Source organism: Equus przewalskii, chromosome 13 (assembly GCF_037783145.1).
Source record: "Equus przewalskii isolate Varuska chromosome 13, EquPr2, whole genome shotgun sequence".
Classification (NCBI taxonomy): Eukaryota; Metazoa; Chordata; class Mammalia; order Perissodactyla; family Equidae; genus Equus; species Equus przewalskii.
Window position 1 is genome coordinate 90,790,065 of NC_091843.1, and position 26,581 is coordinate 90,816,645.

General features: G+C 46.2%; 1 protein-coding gene across 2 annotated transcripts in view; it reads left to right on the forward strand.

Annotated features, from left to right (window-relative positions):
• The first annotated feature begins 1,284 nt into the window (after positions 1-1,284).
• Positions 1,285-26,581, forward strand: part of ZNF366 (zinc finger protein 366) — a 63,962-nt gene continuing 38,665 nt past the window's right edge. The window contains exon 1 of one of the 2 annotated variants that reach the window (XM_008536631.2): positions 1,285-1,459. Coding sequence is in view for 1 of the 2 variants with exons in the window: in XM_008536629.2 (XP_008534851.2) it covers positions 22,534-22,606 (73 nt within the window). In the remaining variant the exon portion in view is untranslated. Of the gene's footprint in view, positions 1,460-22,465; positions 22,607-26,581 lie in introns of those variants that run through there. The other variant, XM_008536629.2, reaches the window with a different exon arrangement.

Here is a 26,581-nt window from a genome sequence, read left to right on the forward strand (position 1 = left end):
CGCTCCCTCTGAGCACACACGCACATATTCAGATAGATGGTAGATAGACAGATGATAGATAACACTGAGGGAAGAAAACTGTTTGGGATTAAAGAAGCACCTTACAGACCACAGGACCCAGTGGCAGTCCTACAGAGAACTGAGTCAGAACCACTCTTGCCCCGAATTCTCTTTAATTGCTCCTTGTGATCAGGTGTAACTCTCCACCCCATTTTTCACTATTGGGTGAAATAAGGAAGTACCTTAAGGCTGGTTTCTCTTTTGCTGCCACAAAGGTCCACATAACTGTTGGTTCCTGTTCGTGGTGAAAATGGTCTTAACCAGGTGGATGAAGGACACAAGACACACAGCACAAGCCAGAGAATTTGAAACCAGGTTTATTCCTAAGTGCAACTGACCCGAATGGAGTGCACGCCTGCCCATGAGCTCCCAGCCCCCAGCCCGGTAAAGGAGATGGCCCTATCTTCTCTCTCCTTCTGCTCAGCCTCCCCATCCCTTTTCAGAAACTGTGGCTCGCTTATCTAAGACCTATGCTGCTTCACAGTATTTTGAAAACAACTTAGAAATCGCCTTCCAGTTTTTCCAGAGGTGACTAAATCCAAGAAGGATTAGGAATGTGCAGGGAGAAGACAACAAAAACAACAGTTCTCAGACAGCTATGTCCAGCAGCAGTGTGACAAGTCGCTTTTTCTTCATTTTCATCCCTCAGCAAAGATGGAAGCTGGACACGGTCCATTGCGTAAAGCTCAGTGACCAGGACGTGAGTCTGCTGTTGGATCCTGGGAGAACCAAGGCTCTAGACTCAGGCTGGGGACTGGCAGCTACACTCGGGTCAGAGAGCCTGGCAGAGCCTGAGGTCCCGGCCGGCTGCGCCAACGGCTCCCAGGCTGCAGGTCTGCCTCAGTTAGCACAGCAGACACACTTTCCTTTGCTCAGAATCGACGTGACATGATTTGTTCCCTTTTGGCTGCGTCAGTTCTGCAAACCAGATACCGGAGGCCGCAAGCTCAGGAGAGCCTTTCTGAGCACTATTTGTTTGGACAGGACAGGCCAGTAAGCCTTTTTCTCTCCTTAGAGCTCCCAGGCCAGAGAGCATATTTGAAGAATTCTCTTTTCAAAGATTTTTTTTTTTTTTTTGCCCCTTCCAACATTTTGTTTAAGAGAAAATGAGATGTCTATCTTCTGTTTCCTTATTTTTTTTCAGGAAAGCAAAGGGTTGTTGACTTCCTCCCTCTCCCCTCCCTTCCTTCCTTCTTCCCGAAGGTACTCATCTGAGAAAAAGAGAACGAAGTATTGTTCCTGTTCTCTTTCTTAAGTCATTTGAAACACTGTCCCTGCGAGTTCTTTAAGTTCCCTGCAATCTGTACCCAAGAGAAAGAGGGAGAGAGAGGGAGAGACAGAGAGAGCAGGGGACCAGGTAAAGCACTGGGCTGCTGCAGCCACTCAGACTCAGGAGCTGGTAAGTTACCACGCAATCGTTTCTACTTCCATTTCAGTGTCCCCGGGATGGATACTGTCGTGGGCATCTTCAACAGAAAAGACTTAACTGGGCGTACTCCTTAACCAAAGGGTACGACTGATGGATGGCCCACAATTTAAGCTTATACATTTTTTTCTTCTTAAAGAGAATACCGAGGCTTTGCAGAGCCGAGGCTGGCATAACTGGAAATAGAATTGTGTTGGGGCTAAGGAGGACATTGTGTTAAGTCTGAATTTTGGCACAGATGACGTGGCCAGGTTAGCCAGGAGCCACTGGAGTGTGTGATGTGTCTCGCCGGAGAGCTCTCTCCTCCTCAGTGCTGTGTCCTGGGAACCTTCGCAGGGTGTCTGCTGAGAACTGCGGTTTGCTCCGGGGTTTTTGTTACGCGCTGCCTAGATTGAGGTGCCCTTCTCTTGTTCTTTTCTTTCCATTCAGCACCCCCAAAAGAGTGATGTTAATTGATGACTGTTATTCTGCATCACTGAGGTAGGAGGAGAAAAAGAAGGGACTCTCGTTTGAATCGCTCTGTGTGGGGGTGCTTAGGTGTTCAGGTTCCACATGTGGGTTGAATGTAAATTTATTATCCACTGTCGGTGGAAGATGTCATCTGACACACAAAAGAAGGCAAAGATTTTGGGCCATATGGCCTTGGTTTTGGAAGACAACATTTGACTAGAAGGGGACAATTGAGGCTGATCGCTTGTGTCAGTAGGAGTGAAAAACTTAGTTATAAGTGCAACCGAAAAATCTTCACATGGTGCTGGGTTTCCAAGCACCAAATAGAACACAGCCAACTACTTGAGCTTGCACACATCATGACTAGTTTTTAAAAGTCTGCCTTGCTTCAGATTTGTCAAAAAGGATAATGTTACCAGGAACTCGTCACGGCAAGCCACGAGGGAGCAAAGATAACATTGTCAAAAATAGGCCAGCAAAGTCGCCCGGAAAGACTGCGTATATTTACTGATATTAATAGTTTAATTCAGAGATGCATGGAATAGGTGATAGACATCAATGATACAGTTTTTTAAATATTCTTTTGTATGAAAGTTACTGACTGAAGTCACCTGGGATGTGAAGAGTGTGATAAAAATAGCTAGGCTCTCATTTACAAATTAATTTGGCCAGACTATGTATTAACCACAATCAAGTAATTACTGTTTATTCAAAACTGAGCCGTCATCTTAATAAGAGTGAGAAAGTATGATAGAACTGGACTATTACATAGGTTTTGTTCCATTAGTTAGACTTCTTTTTTCTTCTCCTCTTTTCAAGAGACCTTCCTTAGGAGCAGTATAAAATGAGCAACGTAAAAGAGGTGTTATGAGTGTTTGCTTGCTTGAGGATGCAAAATTATTCTAACAACAGCTAACAGTGGTTCCCACCTCCCCACCACCTCCCCTTGCACCCCATTCCATAGATCTTAGCCAAAAGGTAGCTGGGCTGACCAACTTGGGCATTCGCATCTTTTATCAGCAATTGTGACCCCAGCAGAAAACTTAGGGCTGAGATTTGACTCGCTTCTTTCAGTTTCATTTTTCCTTGAAAATGTTTTTAATTTTGTGCCCGATTAAGACATCATAGAACGCTCTCTAGTTTTGGTTATTGGTAAAAGCATCAGATGCAGCACAATATGAACAGACGACAGAAGAGTCACACTGAGGAAGGACGAGTGAGGTGAAGGTGGGTGCGCTCATAGCACCAACACCCCCACTTCTAGCGAGCGTGCTCACCACAGCTCGAGATTCGGGGCCCGGAGACATGCTTTCCTTGAGAAGAAAAAATATATATTCAATATTTCCACTGAGGTTTTTAAGTCATGGCCATGAGAATATTTGCTGGATACTGGGGAAAAAAATGTCAGCTACCTAAAGACAAAGCCACTGACGAGGTTAGTCCAGTTGCTGCCCATCTGTCTTCGCTCAACTCCAAGGAGTGAGTTGGCATTTGTGGAAACTTCCAGGGCGTGATTTTTCTTTGGGGTCATCAGAGATTCTTTCGTGATATCATCAGGGGAACTCCAGCTTGGAATGATCCAGAATTTGACACACAGATGTCACGAATTAATTTGTACGGAAACTGTACGTATAACGAAATTACAAATTTGTTGTGTAAACGTTAAATTCTGTGGGGCTATGTCCTGGAGGTCCATGTGCCGGGACGGGAATCAAGTTCGGGCAGGCAGAGCGGCAAAAGCACAGGCTTTGTTGTAATACAAATTTGGGTTGAATTTCAGCTTTGTTACTCCTGACTAATTCCACAGACCAGGAGATTAACTTTTCTAAGCCTCAGTTTCCCCAGATGTAAAATTGCATCAATATCATGGAGTTGTTGTGCGGATTAAAGATTATTTATGAAAAGCCATTAACGTAATGTGTGGCAAGTAGTAGGAGCCAAAAATGTCAGTTGTAATTTTTTTGAGTCCTGTATTAATACGTAAGGGTAATGTGTTTTTTGAATGTAGAGAACAGAATACATCTCCCATAACTTGTGCCAGTAGTCTTGATCAGTACCATGCCAAAGGTTTATCAGAACAAAATTATTCCTCATAGCTTTAGAGTTGGGCACACGTTGAGTGAAGATGTCCTGAACCCCAAATTCTTGCAAAATAAAGGAAGGTAGAGTTTGATGTTTCAATGTTCATCTCTGCTGATGGCAGACACACCAGATTCAGCCTCATTACAGTGCCAGCGGTGTCCAGTGGAGCCCGATGCCGGGGAAAGTTTGCCTGGGGACAGCAGGTCAAACTTGGATGAAGGAGGAAAGAGACTGCAGTCACAATGCACACGCTCCCTTCCCCCTCACCCACTTCCCCCAGCTCTCAGCTCTGTGCTTTGGTGACCTTTTCCCTGGCCATGGAGGGCTGGGGACACTTTTTTTGGAGACCATTGTGGCAGTTCCATGACTCAGCCAGACAGAAAAGAACTTGAAGTGACATGTTCTCCCCTCACCGAGGGCTGAGTGCACTCAGGGATCCCTCGCCTCAAACAGTTTAGTAGCGAGCCACTCACCCTCACACGGAGAATGGGAACACCATTACTACCCCGTGTGTGGGGGAGTGTGTGTGGGGGTGTGTGTGTGGCTGATCTTACAGCTAGTTTTCTCTCATCCTAAACTTTGAAACCTACATACTGGTTAGTTTGTCAAGTAATAATGACAGTTTAATTTAGGTCTTTGGTAAACTTCCCTCTCCACGTTCCAAAAGCAAAACACAACTGCAACAACAACCAAAAATCTGCTCCTAGTAACCCAAAGCTTTGAGGTTCTTTTGTTAGAACGAGAGGCTCTGACACAGTAGAGACTCATCTGGACAACTTCACCTTCGGAGAGCAAACTGAAGCGGAGTTGTTCTACACGAATGTGTGAAAGCTGTCTTCTAACGTGGCTTAGTGCGGGAGAACAAGACCAGACGGGGAGTCACAGCACTTCTGTTCTGCGCCGGTCCAACCTCTGCCACCCTCTTTGTGTGACTTGATAGGTTTCTTTACTTGCTTGGACCTCAGTTTTCTCGTCTGTAAAGAATGGGCTTGGACGAAATCAATGATCCTCAAGGTGGTCTGTGTGTGTCTCACAATTCACCTGAGGGCTGGCTTACACTGTCCGGCCTGCCCACTGCACCAGATAATCGGTGAGATTCTGATGCTGACAGCGTGTGACTCTCTCAAATGGATGGCCAGTATCCTGCTCTGTCTTCTTTAGGATTGCATTGACATTAAATATAAATGCATGTTCTACCAACCATGCTTTTAAGTGGAATTCTCACTCAGCATTGGATGTTCTTTCTAGAAATTAGTTTTGAATATTGAAATTGTTCTTCTAGAAGCTATTAGTGTTATGGAGAAAGGCATATGCTAGCCAGGCAAGCAAGCCGAGGTGTCTGATCAATGTTCTATAACCGTATATAAATCATAGAAAGATAGATAACTTAGATCTATAAATATTATAATTCTGTATAAATAGTACTTTCTGATTTCCGCATTTCTAACTTATTTGTGTCTTATAGTAAGCACACATTCTTTCTTTACTCGAGGAGAACACAGATACTAAATTTTTCTGTTCCTTTTTAAAAAATATTGGTAGATTTAACCTCCTGAGGATTTTTGGGTTTGTTTTGGTTTGACCTTTTTACAACGTGTGCTGTGCTGAGCCTATTTTAGAAGTTAGAGCCTTGTCCTAAGTTAATGGTGGCACAGAAAGGCAGAAGATTGATCACAGTGTTTGAAAATCCAGCACTCACAAGATGTGTTAAATCTGCCTTCATTAAAGGAAAGATGTGTAACTTGTAGAAAAAGTTGCTCTGATTTTCCCGATTTAGTTTCTACCTACATCATTCCATTCTTCTCTCATCTGTTTATATGGCTGATGAAGCCGAGCAGCAATGGACATAGGTTCCCAGCTAACAGGAGCAGAGAAACGACCATTTTGACGTGCACTCCCAGAAACAGCTAGTCTAATGAAGCCTGTTCTTTCAGACTATTCAAATACCGAACACATTTAGATAAAGCAATGACAGTTAGATAAAGGAATATGTCCTCCTCAGAAGTTACGTGTCATATACAAGCTCACTAGAGAGTAAGCCCCACGAGGACGGGGACTTTGTTTTGTTCACTGCTATATGCCCAGGGCGTAGAATAGCACGTGGCATATAAAAGGTGTGCAATAACTATGTGTTAGACAGATGACAATAAGCAAGTGGGCTGTAGAGTTAAATATGTTATCTTTATATATTGCCAAATGCTGAAGTTATAAGTAAAAAAGTTAGTCAAAATTTTGGGGGACGATGCCAAACTGCCAGCTTAACATATTTGCTACCCTATCCCCCTGAATTTACTGGAATTACGCGCTTGTTCCACTGGTATGTGCTTGGGGCTGCTACCTGTATATCAACCTGTCATCTTGGCAAGGACCCCACCCACTTGCTCGTAGGCGATAAACGTTTATCAAATATACAGAAAAGACTGTTGGTTGCATTTTATTTTCCATTTGTTTTCTGGGCAGATGATAGGTTAGCAAATTGTTTTTGGCGAGAGAGAGAACGGTCATTTGTTTTTCCCTGACTAAAAGAGCTGTGAGCCAGGATTCAGCCTTGTAGGAAACGCTGCGTGCTCTCTGGTTTTTTATGGGCAGGGCTGTAAATCCAAGTTAAAGAGATGCCACTCGGGCTGAGTTTACACAAACACCACTGGTGAATTCAGGGGGGAAATGTGTTATCCCTGTGGAGCACAATACACTTTCCTTTACAGAATGAGGCGACGGAGACAGCCAAAATGAACAAATACTAGATCAAGGCAGTTTTGCACTTATTTGACCAATTTAAAGTGGTAAATATAAATGTAAATATAATAACAAGTTGGGATTAGATGACGCTTATTAACAACATTGGGGTCCAAGGTTTCTGTTATTTGTGGTAGAAACTGAAAAAGCTCTCTCTGTTCACGTTGATAAAGTCCCTCTTTTTCGTGCCGAGTGCCAGGGCACGCAGAGGCAATTTTGACCCATTCTCCTATTTTCTTTTGATATTTTAGAGACCCACTTTGACCCCATTCCATAGTGGCCATTGATATTAAATTGGAGAATGAGATAACACAAGAGCACTGCCATCACCAATGGTAATACTTACGGAGGAGTCATTACCATGGTTGGGACTGGCTAAGAACTTTAAATGCATTATTTCACTTAACCATCCCATTCTAAGAAGTGGGTGCTTTATTCCCCCCATTTTAAAATAAAGAAAGGCAAACACCTTGTTTAACAGGTAAACTAGAGAAAGTAAGTGATTTGCTCAAGGTTGTTAAATTGATGTGGCTTGTTTTTAGGTTTCTCATTAAGGAGGAAGAGTCATCTGTAGTTGACCATGTTTTAAAAATTAAGTAACCCTTAAGGCACTGTTCCCAAATGCAGTCCAAGAGCCAAGAGCACAGCATCACTGGGAGCTGTTAGAAATGCAGCTGTTAGAAATGCAGGAGCCGCCGACCTCCTGAGTCAGAATCAGCCTTGTCACAAGATCTGCACATGGTTCAGGTGCACGTTCAGTGTGAGCAGTGCTGCCTTAAGGTTTTGACCTGTTGGCTACAGATGGATGTCAGAGTGCAGGTCCCTGATCCAAGGAGTTACAAAGCCGTTTATTAACTCTGACTTTGTCCGAGACAACACAACTCCCTCTGAGGCAGTGGTGTGATGGACAAGTCTCAATTCTACTCATCTCTGAGCATCATTAGGCATGAATTTGGTGGTCTCAGGCAGCAAGTTAGCTCCATCCCAAGGGATCCTGGTGATGTCTGAGAGGCAAGGTCCGGGTACCGTTTTTCAAGTGTGTGCTGAGCACAACCATCAGACTCCCCGGGTCCCACGAATCTGGGGAGGGGCAGAGGCTCTGCCTATCACACAAGATTCAGGCCCCGGTAAGGAAGTCGGTAGGAAGAAGGGCGTGACAAGTATTTTGGTAACACCACCCCAAAAAGGTATTCAGCTTTTTCAGCAGCTTGAGAAACTATGTAAAAACAACAGCGCGGGAGAGCGCCGCAGAGTCCTCCGGGGGAGAAGAGGGACTGGACTGGCTTGTCCTCCGAAGCCTGGAGCGCTGCCGGCCTGCGTCTCCCGCGGGGAGAGGGGAGGGCCCGGGTCCCCAGCATCGCATCGCCGCCTCCCGCACAGGAGCCTGCGCGGGGACGCGCTGTTCTCTCTTGGAACAGAAATCGACAGGGGGCTATTGTTGGACGGGCGGGGAAAGGAAGCCGGACCGGAAGAGAGCGAGGGACGACCGGAAGAGAGCGAGAGAGGACCGGAAGGGCCTCTTGTCGGCTCCAGCCGGGCCCAGCCGGGCCTGGGTGGACGAGTGGGGCTTCTGCGCCTACGCGCGGCTGCTTGCGGGGGAGGGCGAGCAGCGGGGGCCTGGCGTGGTCCCTGTGCCGGGGAGCGGCCCGCGCGATCCTCGCAGTTTCCTGCCCGCGCCGTGGGCCGCCTGCCCTCGGCCCGCCCAGGGACCTTCTCAGTAGCAGAAGGTGCGAAGAGCGGCCTTCCAGCATCCGCCTGAGACCTGTGCTTGCTGAACGCGTTTAAGGTGCTGAGGACGGGGTTCGTGAAGACAGGGAGCCTGCACCGCCGGGCTCTGGAGCAGGCGGGAGCGGGGAAGGTGCGCGCGGTGTTGGTGTCCGGAGCTCACCAGCCTCTGCAGGGACTGGGCACCCGGCCCTTCCCAGCGTCGTCTCTGGACGCTCGGGACGTCCGCGCCTCGCCCAGCACGCGGCCCCTCCAGCCCGCGGTCCCCCGTCCCTGCCTCAGGGTCCCCAGGGGTCTCCGGGCCGCAGCCTGGGCCCCGGTCTGACCCCGGAGCTGGAGGAGGAGTGGAGGGCTCAACCGATGCCACTTCGCTCTGCAGAGGACAGTCCCCTGTGATGTGCCTCCCCCACCTCTGAGTGCCGACAGCCCCCTCTCCCCTGTGGCCTGCCTTGGCTCCCTGCGCCCCTCTGAGCCGCCTAGGACAGGATTTCGGCGTCACATGTCTAACGTGTGAAGCTGGGGAGGACGTCGGACCGAGAGCAAATCCCACCCCAGAAGGATGACAACATAAAGTGCCTGATTTGTTTGCTGTTCAACTAATATGAGATTATTGGCAGGGGGAGTTGGTTTACTTAGTAAAGTGCTCTCTCATCTGTACGTGGCACATGTGCCTTTCACACGTGTGTAGAAATACACAGACACAGCCTGTCCAAATTCATTGGCTCTTCTGGAAGGAAATCGTGGTTAGCACCAAATTGTTTATTTGACTCAAGAATGTAGTATCTGATCTGTACTTCCAGACAGGTTTGCTGTCCTAATTACATTGTTCTTACGGACGTTAGACAGAGTTTGAATTGTGTTAGCTAGTGGCAGTGGAGTAGAAGGTGAGAGAAGATCCAGGTGTTGTTGCACGCAGTTCATAAAGTGCTTCATTCATTGCATGTTGCTTTGAGAATGTAAGTAACCAGAAGAGAGGGCTGAGCTTGGAGTCAGCATAGAGGTTTGAGTGTGCTTACTGACACATGAATCGATGGCACATTAGCAAACCCAGTGCACGTGGGAATTGAGTAGTGATAAAGATAGCATTGCATATCAGAACAGAAAGTTGGATTATGTAGTGAATGATGTTGGGATAACTAGGTAGCTATTTGGGAAAAAAATAAACATATCCCTACTTTATTTCTTAAGTTAAAATAAATTCCATATAGATCAAAAATCTTAAATGTTAAAAATGGAAACATAAAAATACTAGAACAAATGGGAGATTTACTTTTTTAGATCTCAGTGTAGGGATAGTCTTTCTAGTTTTACCCAGAAGCCTTAACATTCATTATACATTCATTACATTAAAATAAAAGCTTCTACCAGGCCAAAACTCAATAAACAAGATCAAAAGACAGACAAAAAACTGAGAGAAATGTAAGTAGTGTGGATCACAAAAAACTTATCAGAAAATGGGCAAATGACATGAAACCCATTTCTCATAAAATGAAATATAGTTGGCTCTTAAACGTGGAAAAAGATACTCATCCTACTTCATAATAAAAAATGCAAATTGGAACTCTTAGCATTTTTTACTTACGTGATGAAACAAAAGATGAAACATTTGTTAGCATATTTGTTTCTGGGGATCTGGAGAGTACTGTTATACACTGCTGTGTAATAGTGAATTAATAAAACTTTAGAGAGTGTTTTGTGAATGTCTATCAAAATGTAAAATTGACTCCTCTTGGAATTTATCCTACAAATATAAGATGCCAAAAGATATACCTACAATGCAATATATTTGCCACAGCACTATTTGAAACAGGAAAAAAAAAAAAACCAGAGTAGAAATAGCATAATTGTCCATCAATAAGGGATAGGTTAAATCAAGTACAGTAAGTCTATACAATGGAATATTAGGCAGCCCTGAGAAAGAAGTGAAGGAATAGACCAGAATCCAGGAATGGACTTGAGGTAGACGCTTAACCGATTTTGACAAAGCTTCTCAGGTAATGCAACGAGGGAAGGAAAGTCCTTGAAACAAATGGCATTGGAACAATTGAATATCTATATGCAAAAGGAAAAATGAACTTAGGCTCTTACTTCACACCATGCATGTAAATTTACTTGGAGTACACATAGACTTAAATGTGAGAGTTAGAATTATAAAATTTCTAACATAGGAGAACACGTAGGAGAAACAGGAGAAAATTTTTGTAATCTTGGGTTAGTCAGCAGTATCTTAGTTATGACGCAAAAGGCACAAGCAATAAGAGGAAAAATTGATAAATTGAACTTCATCAGAATTAAAAACTTCCACTCTTCAAGAAAGGACACCGTTATAAAAATGAAAAGACAAGCCACAAATGAGAAAATATTTGCAAAACAGACTTGATAAAAGAATTATTTCCAGAATATATAAAGAACTCTTAACAACTCAATAATAAGACAAACTACCCAATTAAAAACTGGGCAAAAATTTTATAGATACTTAATCAAAGAAGATAGACAAATGGCAAATAAGCACATGAAAGGATACATAATATCAACAGATTAGGAAAATGCAAACTAAAACCATGATGAGATACCACTACACAACCGTGAAAACTACTAAAGTCAGAAAGACTGAAAATACCAATTGTTGGCGAGGATTTGGAGAAACGGGCTGTAGCACATGGCTGGTGGGAATGTGGAAGGGTACTGCCACTTTGGAAAACAGGATGGCAGTTTCTTAGATAGTTAAATATATACTTACCGTGCAACCCGGTAACTCTACTTCTGACTTCTAAAAATGACATCAGATGTCCACATAAAGACTGTACACAAATGTTCACGGCAGCGTTATTCCTAATAGCCCCAAACTGGAAATGATCAAAGGTTCATCAGTTGGTGAGTAAATAAACAGAAGATGGGGTGTGTGTGTGTGTGTGTGTGTGTGTGTGTGTGTGTACACAATGGAATACTACTCAGCAATGAAAAGGAACTAGTGCTGTATGCAACAGTGTGAGTGAATCTCAGAAACACCACGCTGAGTGAAAGAAGCCAGATGAAATATTATTTAAGGATCCAGCTACACAGTAAATATTGGATGATTTCATTTATGTGAAATTTTGAAAAGCACGAAGCTATAGAGACAGCAAGTAGATTAGCAGTTGCCTGCGGCTGGAGGCGGAAGCTTGGAGTGACTGCAAATGAGCATAATGGACCTTTTTTGGGGGTGGTGAAATTATTCCAAAATTGGCTTTTGGAATTGCACAACTGTATAAATTTTCTGAAACCCATCACACTGACACTTAAAAATGCATGAATTTTATATTAGGTAAGGTGCATCTCAATAAAGCTGGTAAAAACGGGGGGAAAAAAATGAGGCAGTTCTGTATGTTCTGATAATGGAGCAATCTCCAACCTGCATTGTTAAGTAAAACCAGCAAGGTTCTGCCAGTGTCTAGAATGTTATCATTTTTGTATAAAACACACAGACACACACACGCGGAGTTCATATTTTTGGTATGCATCAAATGCCTCTACAAGATACAATAGACCCTCTAATAGAATTTGCCTTCGGCAGGTGAGTGGGGTGGCTGGCGTGGGGGAAAGCGGTGTAAGGGAAAAATTTCACTGTCTATCCTTCTGTACTCAATCAGAAATAATAAGAGGAGCGAGGGAGAGGGAGAGAGAGAGAGAGGAGGTTTGAATCCCACACCAGTTCTGTGATCGTGGGCAACCGTCTGAACCGCTGTTTCCTCATATGTGAAATGAAGGGCTTGGACCAGTTGATCTCTAAGGATGCTTCTGAGTTTAAGTTCTGTGTTCTGAGAATTTCTTTAAGGATGATCATATCACACCTGTCTATAGTCCTCTTGTCATTTCCCTGCCAGCATGTCACCAATTGCCACATATAAAGCCACAACCAAAAGCTTTGTCCTTTCTCACTCAGTTGCCTGTCAGATTATTGGGTCCCCGTCCTTTTGGAAACATGTAAAATATGGGTATCGACCGGGGTGAGGAGGCCGCCCAGGAAGCCAGTGTATGTGTGGGGTGAGTGCAAAATGGTACTGAGGCCAGGTTACAACCATGTCCTAGGGGCAGCAGCTAGAGGTCAGGTCCAGCCCTGTTGCTTGCCAGTGGTGTGACCACGGGAGGTCTTCACTTGAGTGACAGGTATAAAGTAGCACCACCCCCTTGTGGTTTCTTGTGACCATTAAGAGTGATATTTCATGTAAGTGCTTAGCACAGTGCCAACCTCATAGTCAGTTTCAATAAAAGTTAGCCCTTTTCATTATTAATCTGAACTCGCCCTGTTCATGGGACCTGGAGCTTTCCTGAGGGGGGAGAAAGAGGTATCGGAGTTATCAAGCTGTGTGCTCAGCACCATGAACTGAGGGTGCTGGGGGATGGGGTTTGTGTTTTCAATCCAACATCCCAAAGGGAGAGACTGGAGTAATTGCTGCTGCTCTCAAGCCAGTCTTATTGAGGGAAGCCTCTTCCAAGGTTCCATCCCCTGGAGTCAGTTATATCCTGAAAATGTGATGAATGCAGGCTGTGAAATTGCAAGATTGTGACATTATGCGGGGGGTTGAGTTAGTTAAGCTAAACAGCAAGTTTCAGTTTGCCTGATAAATGTGCCTTAAATTACACCTGGATCAAAATATCATTAAATATTAACATCAGGGCCACTGTATAACCTCCTCTCCATGGTAGTCATTCAATAAATTGAGTTGCAGCTTCAAACCAAACGCAACCCAACCCAACCCCAAATCTTCCATCACCGTGATGTGCACCGGCCCATTTCCCCAACTTCAGTCTCAGTGCAGCGCAGTGAGGAGCATGTCTGAGCGGGGGCAGCCCGTGGGTCCCTGTGACAGCTTATAAAGAACCGACTTCCCATGTGTGTATGTAACGCGAGAGGGAACCCCTTGTGCACTCACTCCCTGCCTTGTGCATTACCAGATCACATTCTAGAAGAAGAACGTTCTGCTTACTAATTCTCTCCTGTGTGTCTGGTCTCCTAACTACACTAGAGCCATATTTGTCAGGAACTGTGTTTTTAACCATTTTTGTACTCCCTAGGACTACAGCCCTCTAAATTCTTGCTGGCCTCATGTTAATTCTCTCGGAGATCCTTTGAAAAAGCTGAGGAAACTGAGGCTCAGAGAAGAAAACGATTCGTCTAAAATTACAAAGCTTTGTGGATCTCAGGGTCTGTGGAGTCATTTCGAGGGGTTGGGGAGTCCGTACTGAGATGTCATGTGCCTAATATTTGCAAACTAAGTCATGTTTTGAAAGTATATGTACCTCTGCTTTTCAAATCTGGTTATACTGTGGGCATTAAAAATATATAAATTAATTTAAAGATGTTACTGAATTCAAAACAGCTTTTGGTTATTTTGTATTTTTCCTAACCCACTGAAGATTTGCAAAATGGGTTTAGTTTTTCAGTTTACAAAGGGCGTCCTCATGCTGAGAAGCCTGGACACACTGCAGGAGAGCAAAGCCGGGTTCCGCTGATCAATTGTGGAGAGCTGCTTGGAATAGTCTGGGTCTTCCGGTGGCAATGAGCTGTTCCATTCTTGAACTGCTGCCTGTAGTCTGTGTATTTGATAGACGTCTAGAAAGTGTCTGGAAGCGTCCATCATTACTGTTTAATGTCTTCCTTCATCTAACAACTATCTCCAAAAAAGCTCCTGGTTCCTTCCTTTATCCATGTGACCTTGGGCAATTGCTTAACCTATTTGTGTCCTAGTTTCCTCATTGGCAAAATGAGGGAAAGACTAGCCCTGCCTCATAGGACGTTGTGATGGTCACGTGAGTCAGTGCAGGTGGTGTCTTTGACACACTCCTGTCACATAGGAAGCACTCAGCACAGGCTGTTGTGTTAGGCACCACATGCCACTGCTTTTTTTTTGAGGAAGATCAGCCCTGAACTAACATCTGCCACCAATCCTGCTCTTTTTGCTGAGGAAGAGTGGCCCTGAGCTAACATCCATGCCCATCTTCCTCCACTCTATATGTGGGACGCCTACCACAGCACAGACTGCCAAGCAGTGCCATGTCTGCACCTGGGACCCAAACCGGCGAACCCCAGGCCGTCGAAGCGGAACACGCGAACCCAACCACTGTGCCACCAGGCCGGCCCCCACATGCCACTGCTTTTGACACACATTTGGAACTTGATAGACATTTTTGTAGTGAATTAATGAATAAAGGGAAATGTGAAATAGGAGGTGACATGGCATAACCATTAATTCACTGGAAACTTCTGGAAGGCTCAACTGGACCTTATTCACTTTAGTGTCCATAGCACCAGCACAGAGCCTCGCCCACATGGGACAGCCAAGGAGCAGCAGCCCCTGGGACTGTTCCTGGCTGGTCTTGGGAAAAGCAGCCGAGGGCAAGTCGAGATACACAATTCCTCCCCTCCGATTCCTTAGTCACAGGCAGGCAGGGGGACAGCGGCTTTGTGCAGATGCTGCATTTGAGCGGACTTGCTTTAGTGAGCTCAGGCTCCAGAGAGGATGATGTTTCTCCATCTTCTGGACCAGCAGTCTATCGGCTTTCTGTGTTAGATGCGTGAAGACTTGCGTCTAAGCGGTCAGGTGGCAGGAGTTTGGGCATGGACCTGAAGTGAAGCAGAGGCTTGATTCCTCATTGAGAAGTGTAAGAGGAAACAAGACCAGCAGACCATCCAGGGAGAGGAGAGAAGCAACGCTTTCTTGCCACAAACCAAAATGCTGAGGGCCACAGTTAGGAGAGGGTCAGCGGAAGTCAGAGTGAACTTTCGTAGCAGGCTCAGCTTTTATCCAGCTTCAAATTTCACTTCCAGATCATCCCATGCAGAGCTATTTAGCTTAAAACGTACCCAACCTTTGAGCCTAAAAGAAACAGTTTTTCATTTTTTTAGTGTTTGCAAAGTGAGGGGTTGAAGGTAGGAGAAAAGAACCTGTTTCTGGACTTGGAAGGATGAGCTGCCCTGAGTTTCAGTGTTGGCTGACAGCACTGTTTTTTTAACCAAGGTCTCAAGCAGACGGGCCAATGCAGAGATAATCAGCTTCTCAGGATCGGCTGCTTTTTCCAAGACCAGCCAGGAACAGTCCCAGCGGCTGCTGCTCCTTGGCTGTCCCATGTGGGCGAGGCTCTGTGCTGGTGCTATGGACGCTAAAGTGAATAGGATCCAGTTGAGCCTTCCGGAAGTTTCCAGTGAATTAATGGTTATGCCATGTCACCTCCATCCATTGGCCCTGTTTCTGCCCACTGGGGTCACATGAAACAAACCCAGTCCTTCTAATGTCAGCTCTTTGAAGCATTTAAACACAAGCTCTCAAGGCCACAGGTCTCCCTTACACCTCCTCCAGAACAGGCCAGGTCCTCCCGCCGTCTCAGTAGGTTCTGGTTTCATCTCCTCACCAGCAGGCTTCTGCTTCCTCTCTGGTCTGTCCCCATCCGTCAGGTTGGACCCAGAATGTCCCCTCTCTGCCCGTCCCAGTTGTTTGGCTGGTGCACATTAGAGCTGGGCTATCAGAGGCCCCTTTCCAGGATTCTCCCTCTGAAGGTGCAGATAAGGGGCCTGAGTGACAACAAAGAGCTGGCGGTGAGAATTCTCGATTTGCCTTGTTGTTTTCCTTGCTCCCAGCCGTAATCTCCAGTCTTCCTCCTTCCTCTTTACAACTTCACAACCAGGAGGATATCTTCTTACCAGTGCTATTAGGAAGCCCAAATACTAGTAGAGTTACTATTATTGAATGCTTTTTTTTTTTTTTTGGTATCAGCTGCTTATATTTTTTATTTTATTGAAATCACATAATAGCCCCGTGAAGTGGGTTATTACTTTTTTTTATCACCATTTTCCATATGAGGAAGCTGAGGCTCAGAGATTAAGTAACTTGTCACAGTCGGTAAGTGGGAGGCCTAGACTTCAAACTCTGGGCTGCCTACCTTCCCAGCTCCTGCTCCCGCTCATGCATCACTCGGCTTCCACGTGCTGTCGCTCCCCTGAATGTTCCTAGTGCTCTGCCGGCCATGCTGGGGCCCATGACTGCTCGTTTCTCTTTCTCTTAGCCTCCTCCCCCTTCCTCCAAGGAATCACGCTCAACCTGAAAACGAGAAAGGGGCCTCTGAGCTGCCAAAAGTATGTGCCAGACCCTGGAGGTGGTCACACAGCATGAATTCTGACGTGTTCTAAGCCCCTTCCCTGGGGCAGTGGTCAGGTCTAAAGAGCCCCTGCTAATATCTCCTAGGCAGATGGGTTGACCATCAGGGGATGTATAGGGGTTCCTTCTAACCAATCCTCACCCCTTATAGCTTCCTCCTCTTTCTTCAAATAATTCTATTCACTCCTCAAACCATCCAATTAAAATCAGTGTCTGTTGAGAGCTCCACAGCATCTCAGACCTGGTCCTGCCCCTTTGGACCTCCAAGTCCACAGGTTAGGGCAAAATGTAGACAGCAAGTGCCATCTCAGGGAGAGGAAGGGGGTCTCAGGGTGGGCTTCTCCTTGGCGCCTTCCATCCTCACTGGGGTTCCTTTGAGAGCTCTCTATTGTATCATCTTCAGCAGCCATCACACTCAGTTCAGGAGTTCTCTACTGGGGGCAGTCCAGTCGCCCATGGAGGCATTTGGAAACAGGGAGGGTGCCTTCTGGTTATCAGAATGACTAGGGGGCACTATTAGCATCTAGTGGTTGGGGGTGGGCAGAGATATTAAAGTTCTGCAATGAACGCACACAAAATAGCAGTAGCGCCCACTACTCTTGAGAAGGATGGGGCCATGACTGTCTTCTCACCATTGTCCCTCCAAGCCCAGCACAGTACCTGTCCCTCCATAGATGCTTAATACAAATCTTCTGAATGAATGCTTCTCTTTGTCGCCTTTCCCATTTCTCTGCAAGTCTCTTCTCCCACTGGAGGTTCTGAAAGAGAGCTGTCCTGCTCGCTTCTAATTTCTGGAAGTGACTTCCAAGGTGGAGGCCTTAAACAGCGCTGTCTCATCTATGTTCTCCTCCTATTTCCTTCCCCTCCTCTCAAAATTTTCAACCATTTGGAGACTCACAGCCCTAATGAATGCCATTTAAATTGATCGATTATGATTTACTCTTTGAATAAAGCTCAAAGACATGGCCTTGTAGAATAATCTCAGGTAGGAACTTTTTTTCCTGCAAAGTGGATTTATACATCCTAAGAAGGGATTAGCTTGATGGCCTAGTGGAATGAGTTGTTAAGTGATTAAGTGATTTGGCCAAACCAGCAGCAGTGGCCCTGCTGGGTTCCCCTCCGAGGCCCATGGAGCTCCAGCCTGGATCCAGTGGAGGAGGGGCAAGGCGTCTTAGGGAGCCAGTGAGGAAAAAGCTAAAAGCTCGAGGTCCGACCATCTTCATCATTCTCGCTGCAATGTCAGGAAAGCTGGCACTAAGTAGGTCAAGGACTCCACCTCTCTCCAGGACAGATGACCTGTTAAAGGACAGTCTGAACTGGATCCTCAGGAGACGTCTGTGCCCTGACCCCAGCTCCATGAGAGCAGCATTAGGCTGGAGGGCGGAGAGTTCTCTGTGGTTGGAAATTTTCAAAGTTTATTGGTTCTACTTTCTGGCTGATTTCCTTGATAAGACCCTTGGCTCCTTTCTCTTTTGTAAATTGGAGAGAGAAGATTCTCTTCCCTTCATGGGAATTCCCAACTCTGCTCTGCTCAGGGGCTCTCTCACTTTTTTAACGGGTATTAGGAAACATTTTAAGTCTTGAAGTTCATTTTCCTTCTTCTGGTACTGAAAACAACTCTCTGAAGAGTAGAATAGCTCAGGACTGGTAAGGAAGGGCCAGGGAGGAGCGCAGAGCGGAGAGCTTGGTGGGGGAGGAAGAAGCAGCACGCACAGCCCCCGCTGTGGGCCGGGCAGTTGCCTACGCAGCCTCTCCTTCTAATCGTTCTCCAGATCCGTGAAGTAGTGTATCCATCAGGACAGACCAGGTTTGGCTTTAATAATGAACAACCTCCAAATTGCCAAGGATTGAAAAATTAAAAAAGAAAGAAAGAAAACAAGGGTTTGTGTCTCCCCTCCATTGCATATCCATTACATGGATCAACTGTACCTTTGACCTAGGTCATCTCGACTTTGGGCCCCAGGCTGACCCAACAGCTATTATTGGAAATGTCTCAGGTTGCTATGGCAAAGGGAAAGAAAATTATGTGGAATCATGGATGACTTCTCAAAGATTCCACAAGGAAATGACACATGTCACTTGTACTCCCCTTCTGTTGGCCAGAGCAAGTCTCATGGCCATGCCTCCATATAAAGGGAACAGGGACATGCAATCCACCTGTGTCCCCAGGAGGGCTAGAAATATTGATGAACACTGTGATTACAGCGGAGAAAACAGGCTGAGGACAGTCAGCAGGTGGGGAGCCAGGATGCAACGCCAGGCCCTCTGACTCCCTCTCCTGAGCTCCTTGCGCTCCTATCGCGGCTGCGTTCTACAAGCAGGCTACACGCTCGCATCCTTTCTCCAAAGGCCACGCTGGCTAAAGTGTCTCAGGGCTCAAGGAGGTCTGCCCTCGCCCCCGGGGGTGGGCGGGTGACAGCCAGAACAAGGGTACCACACTCAGCCTTTATTTTATTTTACTCTTCTCTGTTCTCTTTAAAGGTCTTCAACACATTCAGTGTAAAATCATTATGTACTAGAAATTTCATCTTTCCAGGTTTTCTTTTTTTTTTTTTAAAGATTTTATTTTTTCCTTTTTCTCCCCAAAGCCCCCCGGTACATAGTTGTGTATTCTTCGCTGTGAGTTCCTCTAGTTGTGGCATGTGGGACGCTGCCTCAGCGTGGTCTGACGAGCAGTGCCATGTCCGCGCCCAGGATTCGAACCGACGAAACACTGGGCCGCCTGCAGCGGAGCGCGCGAACTTAACCACTCGGCCACGGGGCCAGCCCCTCCAGGTTTTCTTTTTAATCGTAGTCTCAAGTGCCATAGGTCTCCTTGCTTATTGCTTTTATTTACTAAACATTGAGAGAAGGGCCACTCTTTCTTCGCTTGGAAAGGCTGCTGCCTGGTGGACATTCAAGGTCCAGGGGAAAGGATGCCCCAGATTCCCTCCATTAATTCCAAGATGGTCTCACCAAAAAAAAAAAAAAAAAAAAAAAAAAAAAAAATCCTTGCTCAAAGGAAAACTAAAGTAGCAAGACTGATTCTCCTAGCCCTTAGAAAACCAATCCCAATGCCTCATCTCCCTGGAGCCCAGAGGAAATGCTGTGTTATGTCAGTTCTTCTCAGACTTGTGCAGTCCAAGTACCCCTAATGGGAGAGAAAAATCTAGAAAGGAAATCTTAAGTAGTCTGCCACAGGTGGAATTTCAGACTTTAACCTGTCCTGATTTTTTGCATTCTGTCCCATAACATATCCATATTTATTTTCATTTAAAATGTTTTACATTACTCACTACTACATAGAATTGATAGTCCAGGAAGATACACTGACTCAGTCCATGGTGTTCTCCCCACCCAGGAACTTGACCTCAAGCTTTCCCCATCCATCAGCAACAAATGCTTATCACCTGAAGTGCGTCCCAGAGGGACAGAGATAAGAGTTACCCTCAGGTTCCCCCTGCAGCTGGAGTACCCCAGAAACCAGGAGAGGATAAAGGCGAGGACCGGAGGGGGAGGGGAGAGAGGAGGACTGCGAAGTGGTGTGAGAGACAAGGAGGGGCCAGGATAGCCAAGGGAGCCAGTCACACACGTGGCCTGAAAAGCACACAGACAGAACGCAGAACTTCTGCAATTTACGGACGAAGACAGCTGAGAAAGAACTACATTTTTAATTATTATTTTATTGAAGTCATAATAGTTTATAACATTGTGACATTTCAGTGGTACATTATTATTTGTCAGTCATCATGTAAATGTGCCCCTTTACCCCTTGTGCCCACCCCTCAACCCCCTTCCCCACTGGTAACCGCTAATCTGAAGAACTATATTTTTTATTGGTCACATTTTCCTTATCTATTAAAAAAGACAAAGTCCTTTGTCTGAAGCAGAGCTAGCTATTGCCTTAGGCAAATTGTTTATCTGTGCTGCCTTTCCAGCCGTAAAGCGTGGACACATGCACTGCCCGGCCTAACAGAGTGTAAAGTTTGCAAAACCCTTTGAAGGCAGACAGTACAATTTAAGTATTATGCATGACTAAATAAAATGCCTGTTTAGGAAGGGAACTCTCCATTAGCACTGTCTGCGCCTTAACTAGTAGTCAACACCTGGTAGAGCTGGTTGTCAACAATTTTATGACATAAGGGACCCAGGCATGGATCACTTAAAATGGAAAATAAAAGAACAAAGAAACGAGCCCAGCAGCAACAAATGGCATGCACCGTTAAGGCATTGGCTTGGTTCAGAGAGAGGTTCCTGAGCTAAAGGAGGCCTCATTTACTGGAATGGAAAAATAGAGGGCCAGGAAATTGCTCAGAGGGCCCCTCTCTTTTCCTGTGCACATGGAGATGCACTATGTGTTGGCTACTGTTTTGGACCAGAATCTCTGTTTTAGAAATAGCATGAGTTGTGTCCTTGGGAAGGGAGAGGGTTGTGTGGTATGTTTGTGTGTGGTGGGGTGTGGGGTGCGGGGATGTTGGCAGGAGCCACGTAGGTGCTCTCTGAAACCAAACTGCTTCCTCGGGCCTCCCAGACGCTTACCAGGACCGAGCCAGGAGATCGGGCAGCTGCTCTGGGCTTAGGGAGTGCCCGGGTCTCCAGTCACAACCCTGAAGTGTGTCGGCTGACAACATGGGCCAGCTCTGCACAATCACGCGGGTGGCTGCTCAAGCCCGCCTATTTCGTAGCTGCACAGGCTGAGCCTTAGTCTTTCATCCAATGAACATTTGTCGAGCAACAACCTCCTGGCAGACACTGTTTTAGGCACTGGGGATGAGTCAGGGAACAGAAGACAAACACCCTGTGCTCATGGGGCTGGCCTTCCGGTAGAGGGAGATGGACAGTGAATACCATAAATCAGCTATATATTATGTAAGAAGGTGTGAGGACACACAAAGCAGGGAAGGAGAGAGAATGGGGGCACTGGGGCAGCGTTAGGGTGGCCACACTTAAAAGGGGTCAGTGAACGAAAACTTGAAGGCAGCAAAAGAGAGGCCATGTTGGTGTCTGAGGAAGAGCTACCCAGGTGGGAAGAGCAGCATGTGCAAAGGCCCTGAGGTGGGAGACGGCCTGGGCAAGCAGAAGCCAGGGGGGCTGGAGTGGAGGAAGCAAGGGAGAGCATGTGGGTGTGAGAGCAGAGGGTAACTAATCGTGGGGAGCCTGTGGGCCCTAGGGTGTGCTTGGCTTTTACTCTGGAATAGAAGATGGCTAGAGAGTTTTAGGCCACAGAATTTGCTGGTCCTTCCACTGGGGTCTCAGGTGGTCTGTCCGGAGCACGTTGGTGAGCTGGGAAGGAATGGTCATGAGGGGGCTCCCTCTCACTCAAGAGCAGTGAGGAAGAAGAGGCAGGAGTCTCGATGGTACCCACCTCGCCTTCTTCCTGTGAACTGATGGCCCGCGGTGTGCCAGGCAGTGTGCGAGGACACGCAGTGGCGGTGAACCGAGGGGCTCGCGGCCCTCCTGCAGCAGACAGTCTGCGGAGTCAGACCTTCAGTGAATAATCGCACACAGAATGTAAAATGACCACTCTGATGTGCGCTGAGCGCCGAAACTGGTGTGTCTGCCCTGGGCAGGCGGTCAGGAGGAAAGGACGCTTGAGCTGGGAGCTGAATAAATATGTGTCAACCAGACAGGGGAGTTGGAGGGCGACAGTGATCCTGGCAATGGGAAGGGCGTGTTCCGAGGCGATGTTCAGAGGTTCTGAAGGAGAGGCCATGGTGTGGATGAGGAAGTGAGAGGAGGCCAACATAAGTAAAACGCAGACCGCTGGGGGAGCACGGGCGAGAGGCAGCCGGAGGAAGGACAGGGGTCGGACTATGTGGGGCTTTCAGGCCATGCTCAGATTTTGAACTTCATCCTGAAGTTAGCGGGAGGCTACTGGAGGCCTTCACGTGGGCGAAAGACATGGTCGTACGTGCTTGTTGAGAAGCCCACTATGGCTGCTTCATGGAGAAGGGACCACAGGAGCGGAGAAGGAGTGATGCGGACGAGCGCCTAGGGAACAAATGCGGCAGCTCAGGTGAGAGGGGGCGGGGGGTGGACCAGGGAGCTGGTGGTGGAGATCACAGTGAGGATAAATGTAGAGGTCTGAGGGCTCTTTAGAAAGGGTTTGGATTGACAGTGAGGGTTGATGGAGAGGCAGAGTTCAAAAGTAATTCCTAGGGCTTTGTTTAAAAGGCTCGTACAAGTGGATGTTAACTCTCCTACTTGCAGAACTCATCTGCTTAGATTAGACCAAGCCACAGGGGAAGTTTGAAAGTTTATTTTTTCTGCAAATCTTTAAAAATAAGGTTTACCGTAGGATGGTTTAGCTAGTGTCCAGCCTTACCGAGAAGAGAGGCGTGGGATAGATGCCCTCCCAGCGCTCTCCAGCTCCCCGGCCAGGCTGTATAATTGAGGAATCCTGCATTTAAAACACCATGTCTAAACCGGCATTGTCCAATAGAAATATAATATAATACAGGCCACAGATGTGATTTGATATTTTCTAGTAGCTATGGTAAAAAAGTAAAAAAGAAGCAGGTGAAATTAATTTGAATTAATCTATTTTACTTAACCCAATAAATAAAAATATTATTTAAATGTCATAAACAGAATAATTGTTAATAAAGTATTCTAAGGGTTTTTTGAAACTAAATTTTTGAAATCTAGTGTGCTTTTCACACGTACACCATGTCTCAGTTCAGACTGGCCCAATTTCATGCGCTCAAAAGCTGCACGTGGCTGGTGAATACTGACCTGGAGAGCAGGGCTCTAAACGCCCAGAGCAGCCGCACAGGTCTGAGTCTACGTCTGAAGCACTGGACTATAGGTCCCTCTGTGGCAGTTTAAAAGATAAGCAGTATCTTAAATACAGCCTCTTAAACTTCAAAATTGAGCTCTTTGTCATTAGTTAGCTGCGTGGATTCCGGGAAGTCGGTTCTCTCCTCCGTGCCTCAGCTTACAAAAAGGAAGCGTGCTGGGGCTGGAAGTGTAGACAGCCTCTGCAGTCTGAGCAGCCACCGAGTCCAGGTTAAGGAAGCTCAGATAGTTTTCTCTTCTCTTTATCTTCATTATCAGAAAGAGATCTTTCCTTCCGACCTTCTAGACTTTTCTATGAAATCTGAAAGGTGGAAAATTGGCTAGTTCAACAGTAAACTGACAAAATTCCAGCCACGGTTTTCATTCCAAGGCAAAAACGTTGGATTTTCTAGGGAATTTTGAACACTGAGTGGATATTTAATGATTAAGGCATATATTACACTATTACATATAGTATTGTTGCTATGTTTTAAGAAAAAATCCTTGTGTTTAAGAGATACATCCAGAAATTATAGATGAAATAATATGCTGTCGTGGGCCTACTTGGAAGTCATCCTAACTGGGAGGAAAGGGAGTGGGTGGGTACAGATGAAGTAAGATTGGTCATAATCAAAACTTGGGGTGAGACATGAGGATTCATTGTATCATTCTCTCTACTTTCATAGTTTGAACTTTTCTAGAATAAAAAGTTTCTTAAAAAGGTAGATTTCCAAACTTTCTTAGGTTCTACGACAGGCAGGTTTTTCAAACGTTCCCCTTAAATCCCGCGTATGCTTCGTGGTACAGATGAAAAAGCCACCTGCGCGTGGAGAGCACATGATTCTCGTTTGATGCTGCCATGGAACAAAGCCCTGGGCGCAAAGTTCCATCGTAATTTGAATCTCTGGTGACTTGAGAGGTGACGCGGCTTTGCCCTCTTGCGCTACTCCTTGGTTCAGATTTAGGATCAATATTTACCAGAAGAAGACTGTGCCCTCTGCGGCAGGGAGAACCCCACACTCTGCACGAGCCCCCCCAGGGGCCGAGGGAGCATGGTGACGGGTCATACAGACGAAGCACCTTGCAAACCAGAACGGTGCAGGCGCTCGGCCCATACACACAGAAGCTCCTTCTTCCTCTCAGCACAGAGGCTACAGGCGACAAAGACAGGTGGGAGCAGAGGAAGGGACTCAGAGGGGATGTGATCTCAAAAGCTAGGGACCTACCAGGGGGCCATATGAGCATAGGTTGCCTGTCGCCCTGGGTTGCCCAGGCATTCTCTAAACTTCTGGTGTAATGCTCTCCCTAAATGCAGCACGAGATTTCTGGCCACCTCCTGTCCACCTGCCCTTTCAAACGTCATGATGGGGGACGAGGAGGCTGGGGGCAAGTTCCTGCCCAAGGCACTGTGAGGAGCTGAATAGTAAACTGAGGACACAGGGCCACCGTGCAGGCCCGATTCCTTCAGGCGCCCTTGCCTGACAAGCTCAGATCTTCGAGCTTCCACACCTCTGGGTGCCTGACCTCTCACCAAAAATTGCAGAGCATGTGCTCATTTCCGCTCCCAAAGGAAGATAGTGCTAATGTCTACAGCAGACAGTGTCTCCAAAGAAAGAGAACAGGACTCAGTCTGAGAAAGTTTTCCTTTTGCATTTCCAACAGCCAGAGGAATACTGAGTTTAGGGCACCAACATATGGCACCAACGTTAATTTTAAGGAAAATCTGGCACACTCAACATGCTAACCATGCTACTTTCTACACACGTGACACGTGGCAATACTGTGCCAGATTTTCTTAAATGTCAGGCATTTTAAGAAATGGGTTCTCCAAATTTAAAATTACACACACACAAAATAAATGGAAATGCTGCTGAGATGTTTCTAAATAAAATAAAATTTGACCCCCGGGGGAAAGCGAGGCAACAGCTGACCAGAGGCTGTGGTGAACCTTTGGTTGACCGTGAAACATCAGCAGAACACTGTTTTAGCTTCTAGGCAGGATACTGTAATCCCATAGTGCATTAATTAAAGGAGAATCTGCAAAGAATATCCAATTCTTTGGGGTGGAAGGAGCCGTGACAGTTTTCCTTGAGGATTCCTCCTGTGTGTTGATAGAACTTACCTATGCTACCTAAGTCACATGAGCAGGTGAGAATTATCCAGTGGGTACAATTCCCCCATGTCTCGGCATACCCCAGCATTCAGCCGTCCTCCAGATCAGAACAGGCTGGTAGCAAACATGTTGAGCCTGGAGCCCTAGACTTGTTCTTACTAAGTTTCCCTTGACCGCTTCAGTTTATCAAGTTCATCCCAAGTTCAGACCTGACTCACTCAACTCCACTGGCTCACTGTCATCCACAGGCTCTTGGGGGGGGGGGGGGGCTCTTTTCTAGGTCATCACAGATAAAGTGCTCATTTCAAGATTGCTCTGTCTCTGCTTATGAGTCTGAGTCCAGATTTCCAGTGATTTGCAAAACCCTGTGACACGGAGCGATCGAATGGGATGCTTCCTGCTGGATTGATAAAACAGTGCAGGAGGAGGAAGAAATTGGGAATGACACAAAGCCTTACACGGCCCAGAGTCAAGGTCATCCAGTGGGCAGGTAACATATGAACTGAGTTTCTAGACGCCTGGGCTCTAGGAGTACAACTCTCAGATCCTCGCTGTTCCTCGGTCAGATGGAGACATGAATAAAACCCGAACAAGATGATGCCTGAGCTCCTCCCCAACGCTTGAAGCGTTCTACAATGAATTCTCTTCGTCTCGTGGGTTTTGGGTGGGGACTAAATGTAATAATGGGTATGAAAGTTTTTGAAAAAGTTGAGAATTATCTCAGTGTAAGTTACAACAAAATCAAAAAATAATTCTCTCAGTATTAAATTTTACAATGGTAATGAATTTGTATTATTTAAAGGTCATCAAAAATAAGTTGTGTAGAGTTGCTCACCTTAATCTAATTCTGGTGCCAATTCATTCTGCCTTTTAATCCATCTTGATGAATAGCCAGTTTATCTCAACTGCTTTCACGACTTTCTTCTGCTAACACGACACTGTGTGGGCTTTATGTGATGCCTGCCATTTGCCAGCAGCCTAGATGGCACCCAGATGGCTGAGTCACTTGTCAATTTTAGGGCGTCCACATATGGTGCTCATTCCTTCCTTGAATATCCCACACATTCTTTCTTCACGTGAGGTTCAGGAGACTTGAATTGG